This window comes from Dermacentor variabilis, chromosome 3 (assembly GCF_050947875.1).
Source record: "Dermacentor variabilis isolate Ectoservices chromosome 3, ASM5094787v1, whole genome shotgun sequence".
Taxonomy (NCBI): domain Eukaryota; kingdom Metazoa; phylum Arthropoda; class Arachnida; order Ixodida; family Ixodidae; genus Dermacentor; species Dermacentor variabilis.
In genome coordinates, this window is record NC_134570.1 from 24,032,961 (window position 1) to 24,046,830 (window position 13,870).

The 13,870-nt window shown below is 46.9% G+C and overlaps 1 protein-coding gene across 1 annotated transcript; it reads right to left on the minus strand.

Annotated features, from left to right (window-relative positions):
* Positions 1-29: 29 nt before the first annotated feature.
* LOC142575296 (acetylcholine receptor subunit alpha-like 1) lies at positions 30-13,022 on the minus strand. Its single transcript, XM_075684545.1, has 7 exons — positions 12,518-13,022; positions 11,753-11,797; positions 10,628-10,737; positions 7,782-7,962; positions 6,735-7,397; positions 2,817-3,011; positions 30-2,440 (listed from the first exon to the last, which is right to left on the minus strand). Exons 1-7 carry the CDS (start codon positions 12,776-12,778, stop codon positions 2,255-2,257), a joined length of 1,641 nt encoding a protein of 546 aa, XP_075540660.1. The 5' UTR covers positions 12,779-13,022; the 3' UTR covers positions 30-2,254.
* Positions 13,023-13,870: the final 848 nt, after the last annotated feature.

The window sequence follows — 13,870 nt, forward strand, 5'->3', positions numbered from 1 at the left end:
CGGAAATATCATCAATTCCAACAAAGGCGCGCAGCAGCACGGCAACGCACTTTATTAGGAAACAACGCTACAGAAATAGTCCTCGAAGACAACTATCTCTGGCTTGCGTTTCTGCCACAAGCTCGCATTCACCGACACAGATTAAACCGGAAGCAAAGCCTGATCCCGGAATGCTACGACGCAACAATCCACTGGGCTAAGCACAGGCTGAACGGTTTCGCACCGGCGCCATACTGCGGGGAGGGAGAGAGTTCGCCGAAATCGCGCGTCACGCGCCGTTGAGGCGTCCTGGGCGTGCCAGCGGTCACCACCGGAGCAATCAACGCCCCTGTTCATTGCCGTTTTGCTGTTTAAAAAATTATGGGATATTACGGGCCAAAACCACGATCCCCGGGACTCCGGAAATTTGGACCACCTGGGGTAATTTAACGCGCAGCTAAACCGAAGTACAGGGTGTTTTCGCATTTCGCCCCCACCGAAATGCGGCCGCCGTGGCCCGGATTCGATCTCGCGACCTCGTGCTTCCCACAAGCAGCCCCGCACGCCACTGAGCAACCGCGGCGGTGTTTTGCTGCTTCAAGAACTGAAGTAACACGCAGTGGCGGGCTAGCTCGTGCGTTGTTGTGTTACCTACGCGTTGTCCTGTTATCTGTTTTCTTTGTCCGTCAGGTGCGACTGTTAAACTGTCCTTCTGTATCATATCACCAGGTCGCTGATGCGCTGTCACGGATTAGGAATAGAGTGTTTTGCCCTATCCTCTGCAATAGAGTTATATCCTTCCACAATGACTTCTTGGGACTAATTGTACTGGTAATAAGCCAAAACAAAACATGTGTTCCTTGCTTTTCGGTTGTTTCTGATAACTTTTGCCAACGTTTCTAAATAGAGACGCACGACAAACTTCAGTCTAAAGCACCTTAGAATCTTAGCTTGGCGCACTTAATTTGCGATTTCGCCTCATTTACTACTTTCAAACGCTGTGTATTCATTGTGATGTACGACATTAATTGATTTCGTCGCTTTAGGACTTTAGCGAACGTCCCTGTAACGGCGGTGCAAAAAAAAAGTCTTCCAGTCAGACGAATTGGATTTTTCATTTCATTGCGATGTCTGACGAAATTCTGAGCCTTACCTGCAAATGTGTTTGTATTTATCTATTACCTGATTTTGTGACCCCTACCCGTATGCTATACTCTCATAAGAAAGCCTTTAGGAGCACTTCAAAATAAATAAATAAATAAATAAATTACTTTAAAGACGCCCTATATAATCAGCGCTCTGCGTTCCGTACGAGTCCAGCGAAATCTCGGCCCCCCACGGGCGCGCGTTCCTACGCGTAACAACAAGGCGACTCCGCTGACAAAAACAAAAGGAAACAGTGCGTACTGGGGGGAAAAGAAACGGGGCGGCCAGTAGTAACACACATCAAGCCTACTACAAGCACTGACAACTTTCACTCGAACACTAAATGGTTTCCAGGCTGAAAACTCTGAAATGCGTCGTGCTTGTCTCAAGTGCATGACAGATGCAAGTGGCAACCGGGAAAACAGTACACCCGGCAGGCGTCCCTTTCCAGACTCGCACCTACAGGCAGCATCAGGCTGAGCACAATTAAAAAAAAAAATCTGAAATGAAAGTCGGTACCAACCCGCCAACTCGCGCACTCATAAACTAAACCAGTAAACGAGGATATATTTGGAAATTAGGACTGGAAGTGAGCGATATCGTTAGGTGAGCACAGGATGTGAAAGGGAGGGCTCAAGCGAAACCGAAGACGACGCGAGGCGGACGACGGCGCTATTCGAAGACCGCGTTACCATTTTATATGTAACTCCGCGTTGAAAGAGCGTTAAAAACCCTGAAAAATAAAAGCGAAAGACAGAGGAGAAAGGCTCCCCGGCAAAATATTTTTTTTTGTTCGTCTAGGGCTCGCGTTACGAAGCGGGCGAACGTACAAAATATCTAGACTGTATCGCCCCACGTCGAGTGTGTCCCGTTCATTTGTTTTCTCGGCCACAGTTGTGCCCCGTTTTGACTCTGCTCACTACAAACAGTAAAGTCTCAAGTCTCTCTTTCACAGCCGCGCACTCTCTCGTCACTCGTGTCACAGTCCTCTTTCAGCACGTCGAGGATTGGGCTGACGATGTCCAACTCGCGAAGCGAGAGCGTGAAGCGAGGCCACCTCTGGCCAGGACAAGTGTCGGGAAGGGCTTCTGGTGGAGGAAGCGTCTTCGGCCGACCGATATCGGCAGGCTCAGTCGTGGATGCGCCGCAGCCGCGGAGCCACCTTGGACATGAGGATGTCAATCGGGAGCTTGTCGTCGAACAGCGAGGGCGCCTCGAGGATGATGCAGGCTGAGCCCACGACGCACGTGAACGTGAACAGCAGCAGGAATAGTCGGTCCAGGACCATGGCCACGTAACGCCAGTCTTCTATGACCTGCGCGCACGTTCGATCCACGTGATAAATTTATTGGGCCAGGGTTGCTGCGAACATGTCGGCTACTGCGTCTATCGTGATGCCGTGCACAAGAAACGTGCTCCTTCGCAAGCTTTCTTTACAAAACATACCATCGAAATCACCTACTACCGAAACCACGTACTACCACCCTTACAAAATATATTCCGCAAAGAAAAAAAAGCACGACGTCCTTCCAGGCACGTCCTTCCTGGCCTTCCTCTCCGTGAATATCTTCCCCATAATCGAAGTAAGGATTGGCGTCAACTAGAGAGAGCGTCCGCAAAATGTCGGTGTGTTACAGGCAAGCAATGCGCCGGCATTCACTGAGAGACACCACGTCGAGCATTCGGCGCACCTGGTCAAAGTGGTCGGCATTCTCCATGTGCTGCGCGATGAAGCGCACGTTGAACACGGGCCTGGCCAGGTCCTGGTCGAGCAGGGCTCCCGGGTCGGCGCCGCCATCGGGAGGCGAAGGCAACGCCCGCGGTGAGGCGTCGTCCCCGCCGCTCTCGGGCGGCTCGGCGGAGTGGTACGCGCATAGTGTCAGTTCCTGCGCACAGCGGCGACTCTCCCGTGACGAAGGTTCGGTGACGGGGGAATAACGTGGAACAGGTTATCGAAAATGCCGACCGGCGTTGAAACCAACGAACAACGGTACGAACCACTGTCGGCACCCAACCCGCACTGCTGACTCCAGCAGTGTACAAGACATGTATCTGATGGCTCGCTCACTCGCTCACTGACTCGCCCACTCACTTACCAACAACAAACAGTAAATGACAGCAACTCTACATTAAAAAAAAAAGGCGAAACACGTTTCGACAAAATGTCACCACTTGAAGAAGCTGCTAGAAAACATTCTGCAGAAGCATAGACCTCACGTTTGTAGTTTAGTTTCCGATATTATGTTTTGTTATCAACCGTGCCGACACGTTTCTTTCGCTATAGGAAAGTCACTAGCCTTTAGGGCAAAACCTCGGGAAAACCTATGAAAACGCTAAGGGTGCCGTCGTGGTCAACAGGTCATGGTGCACTCCATCGTCTAAAATAAGTTACTTTGATATGTAAATGCTCGATTTGTGTATGAATATGCTGGAGATTTATCTCTGTGTACAGAGGACATTGAGGCGTTAGCCTTAAAGTATCAGAGCTATATGTTTGTAGTAATGTACATGCCACCTGATGGCAATATTCATTCATTTATTAAATATTTAGAAAATATATTTTCCATTGTAAATGAGCTTAATTATACATTAGTGCTGGGAGGAGACTTTAACGTGGATATGTTGCGCAATACATCTAAACAGACGATATTTTCAGACTTTCTTGCTTCGTTTTTCTTAAGGAACGTAGTCACTATCCCAACGCCTATTACCGATACCAGTTCTACTCTACTAGACTTGCTCATTACAAATAGTACAAATAGTACTATACAGGCAGGCTTGATGCCCCAATAAGCGATCCATATATTTAGTCTTTGACAACATAACTAATAAAAGGAATCAAACCCTTCCTGCCGCTTATTTTCAGCAAATAAGTCCGCGAACACTATCTTCTTTCAGAGACGAAGTTAGAACAATAAATTGGAGTAACGTTCTGTCTTGGTTCCTCCTGTGATTCCGTTTATAATGGTTTTATTGATTCCCTATGTTCTGTGTATAAAAAAACATTTTACTTACAAAGCTTTTAAGAGACCAAGGTGGGCGCGACAACCTTGCATTTCTTCAACAGTACTTAATATGACAACAGAAAAAAATTGGCTATATCGAGAGCTTCTGATAAAGTGAGACCCGGATAAATTTAAAGCTTTTAAAGCATGCAGAAACAAACTCACTAAAATACAAAAACAAGCTAAATGTAATTATTACTTCATGATGTTTGATGGTGTCATTGATTCTAAACAAATGTGGAATAAACTAAATTTTATCATATCTATTAAACAAGTTACTAACGATATTTGTGAGCTGTCTATCAACAATGAATTATGTAATGGTGCAGTGCTAGCGAACAAGTTCAATGAGTATTTTACCTCATTGGTTGACAGTACTCATAATTGCGATTCATCAGGTTATTTGCTTCCCGCTCTGACTGACTCTTCGTTTGCAAATCCCACAGACGCACAGGAGGTGAAAAGTGTTTTTAGAAATTTCATAATGAGCAAAAATGAGGACATAAGTGGCTTAAAATTAGAACCTATAATATTTATCTTAGATCTCATATATACTTGCTTAGTACATATTTATAGTCTCGCGTTTACCACAGGAGTGTTTCCCCAGAAAGTGAAAACCACTTAAGTAACGGTTATATTATAAGGGCGGAGACAACGGAATTTTAGGAAACTATAGACCGATTTCAATTTTGCCGGTTTTTTCTAGGAGATGCGAAAAACTTATTTTCATTCGACTGTCTTTTTTAATAGACATAACGTTATTACGTCGTCACAGTTCGGCTTTCAGTCAGAAATTGATTCTAAGGATTATACAAGCACAAAAACTTACCCTACGAATATTCCTAGCTTTCTCCAAGGTATTTGACAGGATAAATCATGCTAAAATGTTAGAAAAACTCCAGTGTTATAGCGTTCGGGTGTTATTTTAATAAAAAGCTATTTATCAAATCGGCAACAGTGCGTATCAATCAAACGAGAGCTGTCATCACCCATGAAAGTTAAGAATGGGGTGCCCCAAGGCAGAATATTAGGACCCCTTTTATTTAATAGTTTTATTAATGATATTGTAGAAATTGACAGCTCTGTAAATTATGTATTCTACGCGGATGACACCAGTCTAATTTTTTCTGGTGAAACTGCTGATGACCTTATGGTGTCGGCAAATGAAGTACTAAATAAAATATATGCATGGACTATAGCAAATTCACTACGCATTATTTGCTTTAAAACCAAGGCTGTACTGTCCCGTGCGAAATCCAAATTATACGAAACGTATCTCAAGCTAACCCTAAATAATAATGAAATTGAACTTTCCCAAATTGTTAAAACTACCGGTGTTTTCTTTCACGAACATATGGCATAGAATTACCATACTGAACACATAAGCCATAAACATTGCAGAGTTTTAGGTGTGTTGCGCCAGTGTCAGAATATATTACCTGTAAAACAAAAATTATTATTATATAACGTTCTTTTTTCTTCTCATCTATACTATTGTCATCTGGTTTGGTCCAGAGGCTCTAAAGCATCATTAAATAATCTGGTCGTGCTACAGAAACATGCCCTGTGGTGTATTGAAGGTGCATCACATAACGCGCGCACATCGCTCCATTATTTATAAAGTACAGAATTTTGAGAGTAAACAGTTATTATGAATACCAGCTTTTGTCAACTTTTAAGTCATAAACACGCAGAGGAAGTACCCTCTTACGTACTTTGGCCGATTTGCAACCAAATCCGGCCAGTCGCCTAGCTCGACATACAGAGAATTGGTATGTACCATATCCTGGTGCTAATTACGGGCTGCAAACATTACATTTGTCTTCCGAGCTTACTGAACAAACGGAAATTAACAGTTGAAAGTTTACGTATCTTGTCCAAAACTGATATACTACGTAGGATATCCTGAATGTGCTATTCGTGTATTATTGGGTCATCTTTGTGATGGTTAATTAGTGTCATGCAATTATCTATTGCTTTGTTATTTAATGCTTTTTATCTATTTCAGAGGTTTATTTTATGGTTTGCTGTGATGGGGCCACATGCGTGTTCCTTTTGTATTGTCGCTCTCCGCTGCCTGTAATTCTGAAATTTTGTTTTCCGCGTTATGGGGCCAGTCAAGCTGTCAAGAGCAGCTTTTTTCTCATCACACGTAACCAAGCCTATGTGTACTCTTATGTACCTACCATAGGGTTGAATAAACTCAAACTCATACTCATTTGTACCTGGATGCCTCATCGCACATTGCATGCCAAGCATCTCGTTACTTTGAAATCACCGTAGCACAGGCTTAATTAGACCATTGACGACTGCATCGACTTGCGTCCATTTTTATACACATGCATAGCGATATGCGCTCAGAAGCAGGCACAAATGTGGAAAATGTCGCCTCGACATACGTTTCATACACCGTGCACATGCGTAGCGAACACACCTCTTTCACTCGGTCCATTCGCGCCGCTTCCTGTCTTCCTGACACCTACGTATAGCAGGCCTCAGTAAAAATCACGCAAGGGTTGAAACGTGATGCCGCGTCGTTTAGCGCTCCCCGTCAAGGCACGAGATCTGGAAAACGAGCGTGCCGTGCGCGAACAGCGCGCGTACCTGTAGCGGCGGTGGTGGCGGTGGCGGCGGCGGAGGAGACGGCGGAGCTCGGTTGTCGGCGGACGGCGTGGCATCGAAGCCCATGGCACTGGCATCGTCATCGTCATCATCGTCTTGGGGCCGTTTCATGAGGAGAACGGGGGGCAGGACCTTCAGGAAGACGTGCTTGACCCAGGGCGCCATCTTGTGCGTCGCCGGCGAGCGGAAGTTGACGTTGAGCACGGCGATGGTGACGAAGACGGAGAGGGAGACGAGCACCATGGTGAAGAGCAAGTACTTGCCGAGCAAGGGCACGGCCAGCGACGTGGGCGGGATGATTTCGGAGAGGAGCAGGAAGAAGACGCCCAGCGAGAGCATGATGGAGATGGAGAGCGAGACCTTCTCGCCGGAGTCCGAGGGCAGGTAGAACACCAGCACGGAGAGGAAAGAGATGGCCACGCAGGGGATGATCAGGTTGACGGTGTAGAACAGGGTTTTGCGCCGCAGCGTGATGTTGAAGGTGATGTCCGGAAAGGGCTCCTCGCAGCACGAGTAGAACTTCTCCTTGCGCCGCGCGGGCACCGCCATGATGTCCCACTCGACGCTCAGGTAGAATTCGGACAGGTCGATGCCCACCGCGATGTCGTTGGAATCGTCGCGCTGGTGCTTGTGCTTCAGGTCGACCTGCAAGTGTGCACAGCGGCGGCTCAAGCTTTTCTCTCTGTTTATATGGCGTCAAGGGACGGCACACAGTGCCCGTTTTCTGTGCCTGTTCAGAAAACAGAGGCTTAGCAAATGACACATCAACCAAGCAATTTCTTTTCAAGCTCTTTTGCCACTGCTGCGTGCTTATGCCCACTCTCTTGCAAGCACCTGTTAAAGCAACTGAGGTGAGCCCCAAGACAAGACACGTGAGTTCCTTTACAGATACTCCAAATGCTGGCCTGTGTTCTACATTGGCCAGCTCTAGTAGGCCTGCGCATTTCAGACAGTCGCATTGAGCAGCGCTAAGCGCAATAAACACACCGCCAGTCCGGTGCGCGCAAGGTGTCATAGGCAGACACTAACCGTGTATCCGTCGTAGGTCCAGGATCCAAACTTCATGAAGCAGGTCTGCTGGTCAAATGGAAAATATTGCACGTCTATCTCGCAGGAACTTTTGTAGATTGCGGGTGGCTTCCAGATGACGAGGCCATCCGAATGGAGAATGGCTTTGGTCATGATGGTCACCTCGTAGTTTCCATCAGCGCTGCCCACAGAAAAGTGCACAGTGGAGACAGGAGCGGATGTCACATTTTGGCGACACACCACAAACACAATGTACGGCATGCTACGCAAACTGCAGTGTCACATTTCTAAAGTCCAAACTAAGATTTTAGTTAGTATCGTCTGTCTGGCATGTATGGTGACGGAAAGCTGTGGCAGGGAAGTCTTGTGTACAAATATGTCACTTCAAAGTCACGAAGAAAAATGACAGAGCCGAAATTTGATAGTGCCTATTTGAGCCACATATATCCTAGTTTTCGACTGTCGTGCCGACTTGCGAAACCATCAGACTGGACAAACTAACCAGTAATACGGTACAAAATAGATGTGATCGGATTAATAAGCATGAGGTCCTGGAACAGAAGAGAAATTTCAGCAAATATGGCTGACAAAATTAGGAAGAAGTTAAACTCAGCAAGGAGAACGCTCCGATTTTAGGCGCAGAGACATGTGCCAATGTTCACCTAAATGTTAATCTGCAAGAACTGGAACAAGGAAGAGAAAGGTCATAGAAGAAAGAAGGCAGAAAAACCTACGAAAAGAAAATATTGCATGTCATTTTTTTAACTGTTCCAACTTGAAACATGCATTTGAGTCCGAATGACAGTCAGAGTTTCGTTATGCAGTCGAAATTGAATCATTATTGGCGAACAAGATGTCAAGGGTTTGACTCTGCTTTCATTAATAGCATACTTGCAAACTCTACCAAATGTTTCGCTAAGTTCACGAATGTGGGCTCGTTCTTCGATTTTACGAGTGATGCGTCATGTTTTATGAAAAATAAATAGCGTTGCCGAAAAAGAAGTTTTAAAGGTGTTGATGGATGGGGTGACGCGAAATTTCAGAAAACTGCAAGCAATAATGGAATGAACTTGCGCCGCCATAATGAGGCACTATTCAGTATATAGTATTCAGTGTAGTTCCTGAAACAGGCGAAATCGGCAACAGCGAAGTCGCTGAAGAAGGCAGTGCGATCTAAAGACAATGTGCTGCTTCTCAGTCTCTGCTTTTTGCTGCTGCTTGTGGGTTCCGTCTGAATGTAAATCAGTAAAAAAGCGCGTACGTATGCTAGAAAAGATGTGTACTCAGGGCGCAAAGCTCTTAGGTATGCGTGCCATACTCCCTCCCCGCCTTCCCCATTCGCGGAATTTTTATGATTTTTAAATATCGCAGGTTGGCAGGTAAGGTAATAAGGCGATGGACCTGTACGCATATTGTCTTAAATGCAACAATAACAACAACGACAAAATTTGGAAGACGCTTTAGCTTCGCCTTTAAGAGTGGAACGCGATAGCGTTAAAGGGCCCTTTACTGATTTTCATGCTTCCCGGCAACTGCAGCTTATGTAACCGTAACGTTTACCGGGAAACGCTGACTACGAACGCCATGCACGAAGGCGAGCTTTCTGGTAGAAACGCGGCCTCTTGCGTGGGTCGATCTCCTGTTATTGTTTAGCACTTTAAATATTTCAGTCTGAGAAGAGCTAAACATGCGCTGTCGGTGTTTTTAACGCGACAGCGTTAAGGAGCCCGCGTCGCAGAAAATCCGGCGTCGGACGTAAAAAGAATTTCGAAGCAAATTTTGAATCAAGCATACCCAACCACTTCTCTGCCACCAAAGTTGCTCATACGTTGTCTTTCATTCTTTACAAAGTTATTCCTCGGAAGTCTGAGAATGGCAAGGTTTAAAATTTTGAACAATACAAACAAACAAAAAGTTCTCCTGTCATTCTTTATTAAAATTTGCATAGTGTCAGGTTGTCGTGACGGCGTAGAAAAACACACTTTCAAAACCTTAACTTCAAAACGTTACCTCATTATTGGGCGAACCTGCACCCAGCAACACAAGTGGCACTCAAAGCACAACGATAGCGGCGAGCATGGTAGGCGATCGTCGAAATCTGGCCTGCGGGTCAAGCATGTCGGCTTATATACGTGACTCGACGGTAGTTCCAGCACAATCGCTTGTGCCCGCGTGCCTTCCAGAAAGTACTACACAATCCGTGTCGTGCTTTAACTTGATTACACAAAGTTCAGCGAGAACATACACAACAAATAGAATCAAGGATAACATTCGAGTAAGTTCCAAATAATGCCGGCGCGTCTTACGCTGAGCGATAACCTTAGATTGTTAGCGGGTGATATGCGGTCCCCAGAAAAAAAAAAGGACAACCCGCCGCGGTTGCTCAGTGGCTATGGTGTTGGGCTACTAAGCACGAGGTCGTAGGATCGAATCCCGGCCAAGATGGTCGCATTTCGATGGGGGCGAAAACACCCGTGTGCTTAGATTTAAGTGCGCGTTAAAGAACCCCAGGCCGTCCAAATTTCCGGAGTCCTCCACAACGGCGTGCCTCATAATCAGAAAGTGGTCTTGGCACTTAAAACCCCGTAACTTAATGTCAATTAAAAAGGACAAATAGGTACACCTGTCAATATCAATGTACAAATATTGTGCATTATTTAAATTTCTGCTCGCATTCACGTAACTATAATCACCTACTTTTCGAAATATTGTTCTACGCTCCTCAGCTCTGAAATCTGTTTACCTTGAGCGCAAAATACACCAACAATATGAGCAGACACTGTCGGCAGCGTAGTGGAATGCTTTCGTTGTGAGGAGAAAAAAAAATGTCCATGGAAGCCACTCACTTATTATAAAGAACAATGTCCGGCAACCAAATTTGTTCAGCCGGTACGTGGACTTTAGTCACTCCGCCATACTCTTCTGGGTCCCAGCGGAGCTTGTAGTCGTTCCACTCCTACGGAGAAAGCACAACGCAATTCTTCACTTCACGCCCTCTATCCCTCTGCAGTCCTGGTGCATCGGCAGTGACACATCTTATTTATAAATAAAGTTTGTATAGTCAGCCCAGCATTGCAACAAAGTGCATTCCTCGGTTAGCTGATGCGACGCCCTGTAAGTGATGGAGCAACACGACAGGCACTAAGCTATGAGCGAAACAAGAACATGGAAAACTTTGCTGATATTTTTCTTTGCAGAGCACATGCATAGCCACCATAGCACATGCATTAGTAGAACTAACACGCAGTCAGACACTAGATAGAGCACTAGAGTCTACAATGCTAGCTAACTTCTGAGCGCCGGCAAAAAACAGCCAACAAACAATAAATGCTGTCGGATACAGACGCGGAAATTAATGCACACTGAACCTTCTCGCTACAATGGATGCTAGTGATGAATGATAAGCCACACTAATTTTACTATTCCTTTCTTTTTTAACCCTAGTTTGACGCACTTTAGTAGGGTTACTGATGCAGACTTTACAGGGTGCAGACTTTCCAGGTCGTCTACTGTCGTTGCTGAGCTATCCACGTTTGCTCTAAGGTTGATGCTTTCATATGAACACGATTGATTGATTGATTGATTGATTGATTGATTGATTGATTGATTGATTGATTGATTGATTGATTGATTGATTGATTGATTGATTGATTGATTGATTGATTGATTGATTGATTGAAAACAACCTGCGACAGTACCGGTTGAACTATATTTTATTCCGGATGTCACTGCATTTGCAATCTTTCTTCTACATTGTCCCAACACATCAGCGTCGCGGTAAGAAAGCTTGAAGTGGCACAAAGTTTTGCTCACGACAACCACGAGTCCATCAAACCGGCTAAACATGACAATCGAGGCAATTCCTACGGAGCTGCTCTTAGATTGAGCTATGGAAGAAAAAAGAAAAAGCGGCTGCACGTATCGTGCTTCTTCTTTCGCAGAGTAATTGGAAATAAAAAGTATTCTCTTACCTGCTCAACCCATACGTTTGTTGTCATTATCTGATTCTTGAGGTTCTGAAAAGAGGCAAGGTGTATCTCTCTCAGCGCTTTCAATAACACACACTCTGGCAACTCAGTTTCCGGCAAGCCGTGAGCACTTGCCGAGTGGCCAATTAATATTCGGCCAGCCAACAGATTATTTTACTGGGGTGCTGTGCGTGCGTGTGCGTGTGAGTGCGTTACAAACATTGAACACGAGAGGAACCTTTTTAGTTATCGCCAACATTTGTCTGCTGCCGACGAGGTGTCACCCAATAAAGCTTTCGTATGCAAATAGTGTTTACACCATGAGAGCTGCTCCCTTCCTCGTTTCCGCGAAATGCATTTCTCAATGCTTTTATGTGGGATGGTATAAATGATTAACTTCACTCAAGTCCACCGCTAACAACGGTGCGCGAAATGTGCACTTTCCAAAAAGCAAGCGGTCAGTAACGAATGACCAGTGTTCAGTAAAATCTTGCCATTACGAGTGCAGTTTCGTCTGACCTCTCGCGGTAAGTCTGAGCGCCCTGTTACGTGCCCTCTTGTTTTCAGCTGCCGATAACTCGCCGCACACTAAACCGCCAATAGACGGCGGGAGTCCTGGTATACGTTTGTTCAGTGGTTCTTCTGCAATTGTACATCGAACCCGCGACCTACAGCCAGCCGGCAGCTCGCCACAGCGCGGACGCGCGTTTCGGCGGGGGTGCACTACACACGGTGCTGCGCTGCAGAGGCGATCGATGGCGCGCTCACCACGTCGATGAGCTGCGACAGGCGGAGGCCCATCTTGACCGTGAGCCGGTCCGAATTGTTGCCCACGGGCCTGATGAGCGAGCTGTATCCGTTGATGAGGTCGTGGTAGAGGCGCTTGGTGTCCGCGTTGGCCGCGCAGCACGGCGTGCGCCAGCTGAGCAGCGCCACGATGAGCGCCGACAGCCGGAGCCGCCATGCCGGCCCGCCGCCCGCAGCGGCCGGAGGCGGCACGCTCGTGGTCCTCGACGGGGTCTCGCCCATGGCACACCGCCACCCAGCCTACATGCCTCGCCGCATGGCCGCGGGCAGCTGCTGGTGAGCGCTGGTGGGCGCCCGGCGGCGAAGCTGTCCCCGCGCCGGCGTTGCCGCCACCGCGTCCGCTGCTGCTGCTGCTGCTCCGGCGGCGTGCTGTCGACTCCACCGGCGACGCCCTCCCTCCTCCGCCAGTGCGCTCCGCATCCTCCCTCCGGATGCCTCCTCTTCCGCAGGGCGAGGGAGCCGCGCGCGCGGCCGCCGAGCGATATCGCCAAGCGCCGCTCTGCGGCACGCCGGTAGGCGGCTGCGAAACGCTGTTGGAACACCGTGTTTGCTTTCTCTGGTTCGTCGTAGGCGTGTCCGTCTGCGCCTCCACGCGTATGCGTGGACATGGGAGCGTGTGACAGGCTATTTTTGCGAGTGCGCAAAACGTAAATCAATGGGGACGACACCATTGCGCAACATACTAAACATTTATAGCCAACAAAGCAATACTTCTGAGGCTGGTATATTTACCTCGCAGATTGCGTTACTCGCCCTTCTTTTTCTCTTTTCCTTCGCATGCCTCGCTCTCTGAAACCGATTAGTGTTACACCATAGCGAGCGTTCTGTAAAACAACATTGTTCTATTTTATAGCTGTCATGCTGTTGATTCTCTCGGATATTTTTGAAACCACTTCTACAACTGCTATTACTCAGCGATACCTCGGTTGTTCCACACTGTCTGTGTTTTCGAAACACCGGCACCCTTTTGCGCACTACTCTTGAGCTGTTCAGACGTATGTATGGTAAGGTTAGTCTTAATTTAATATACCAGCATTAGTTGGCCTTCTTTACTGATATATCGGTTCGCTTTCACTCGGAATGTTTTCTCTTTGGGATGCCCCATCCAATTCCCATACAACGTAGGTGTCGATCTGGCTTCTTCGTTTTCCTTCGCATTTACGCACGCTTCGGTATGTCGTGTGGCCGCGCCACTTTCGGTGGCAACTGGTTGTTGTTGGCCGTAATTGGTTATGTCCTGGTGCTTCACTATCCACTCAACTGCCAAGTGTTCTCAAAGTTGCTCTCCCCGAGCTGTCATCGCCCTTTTTCCAA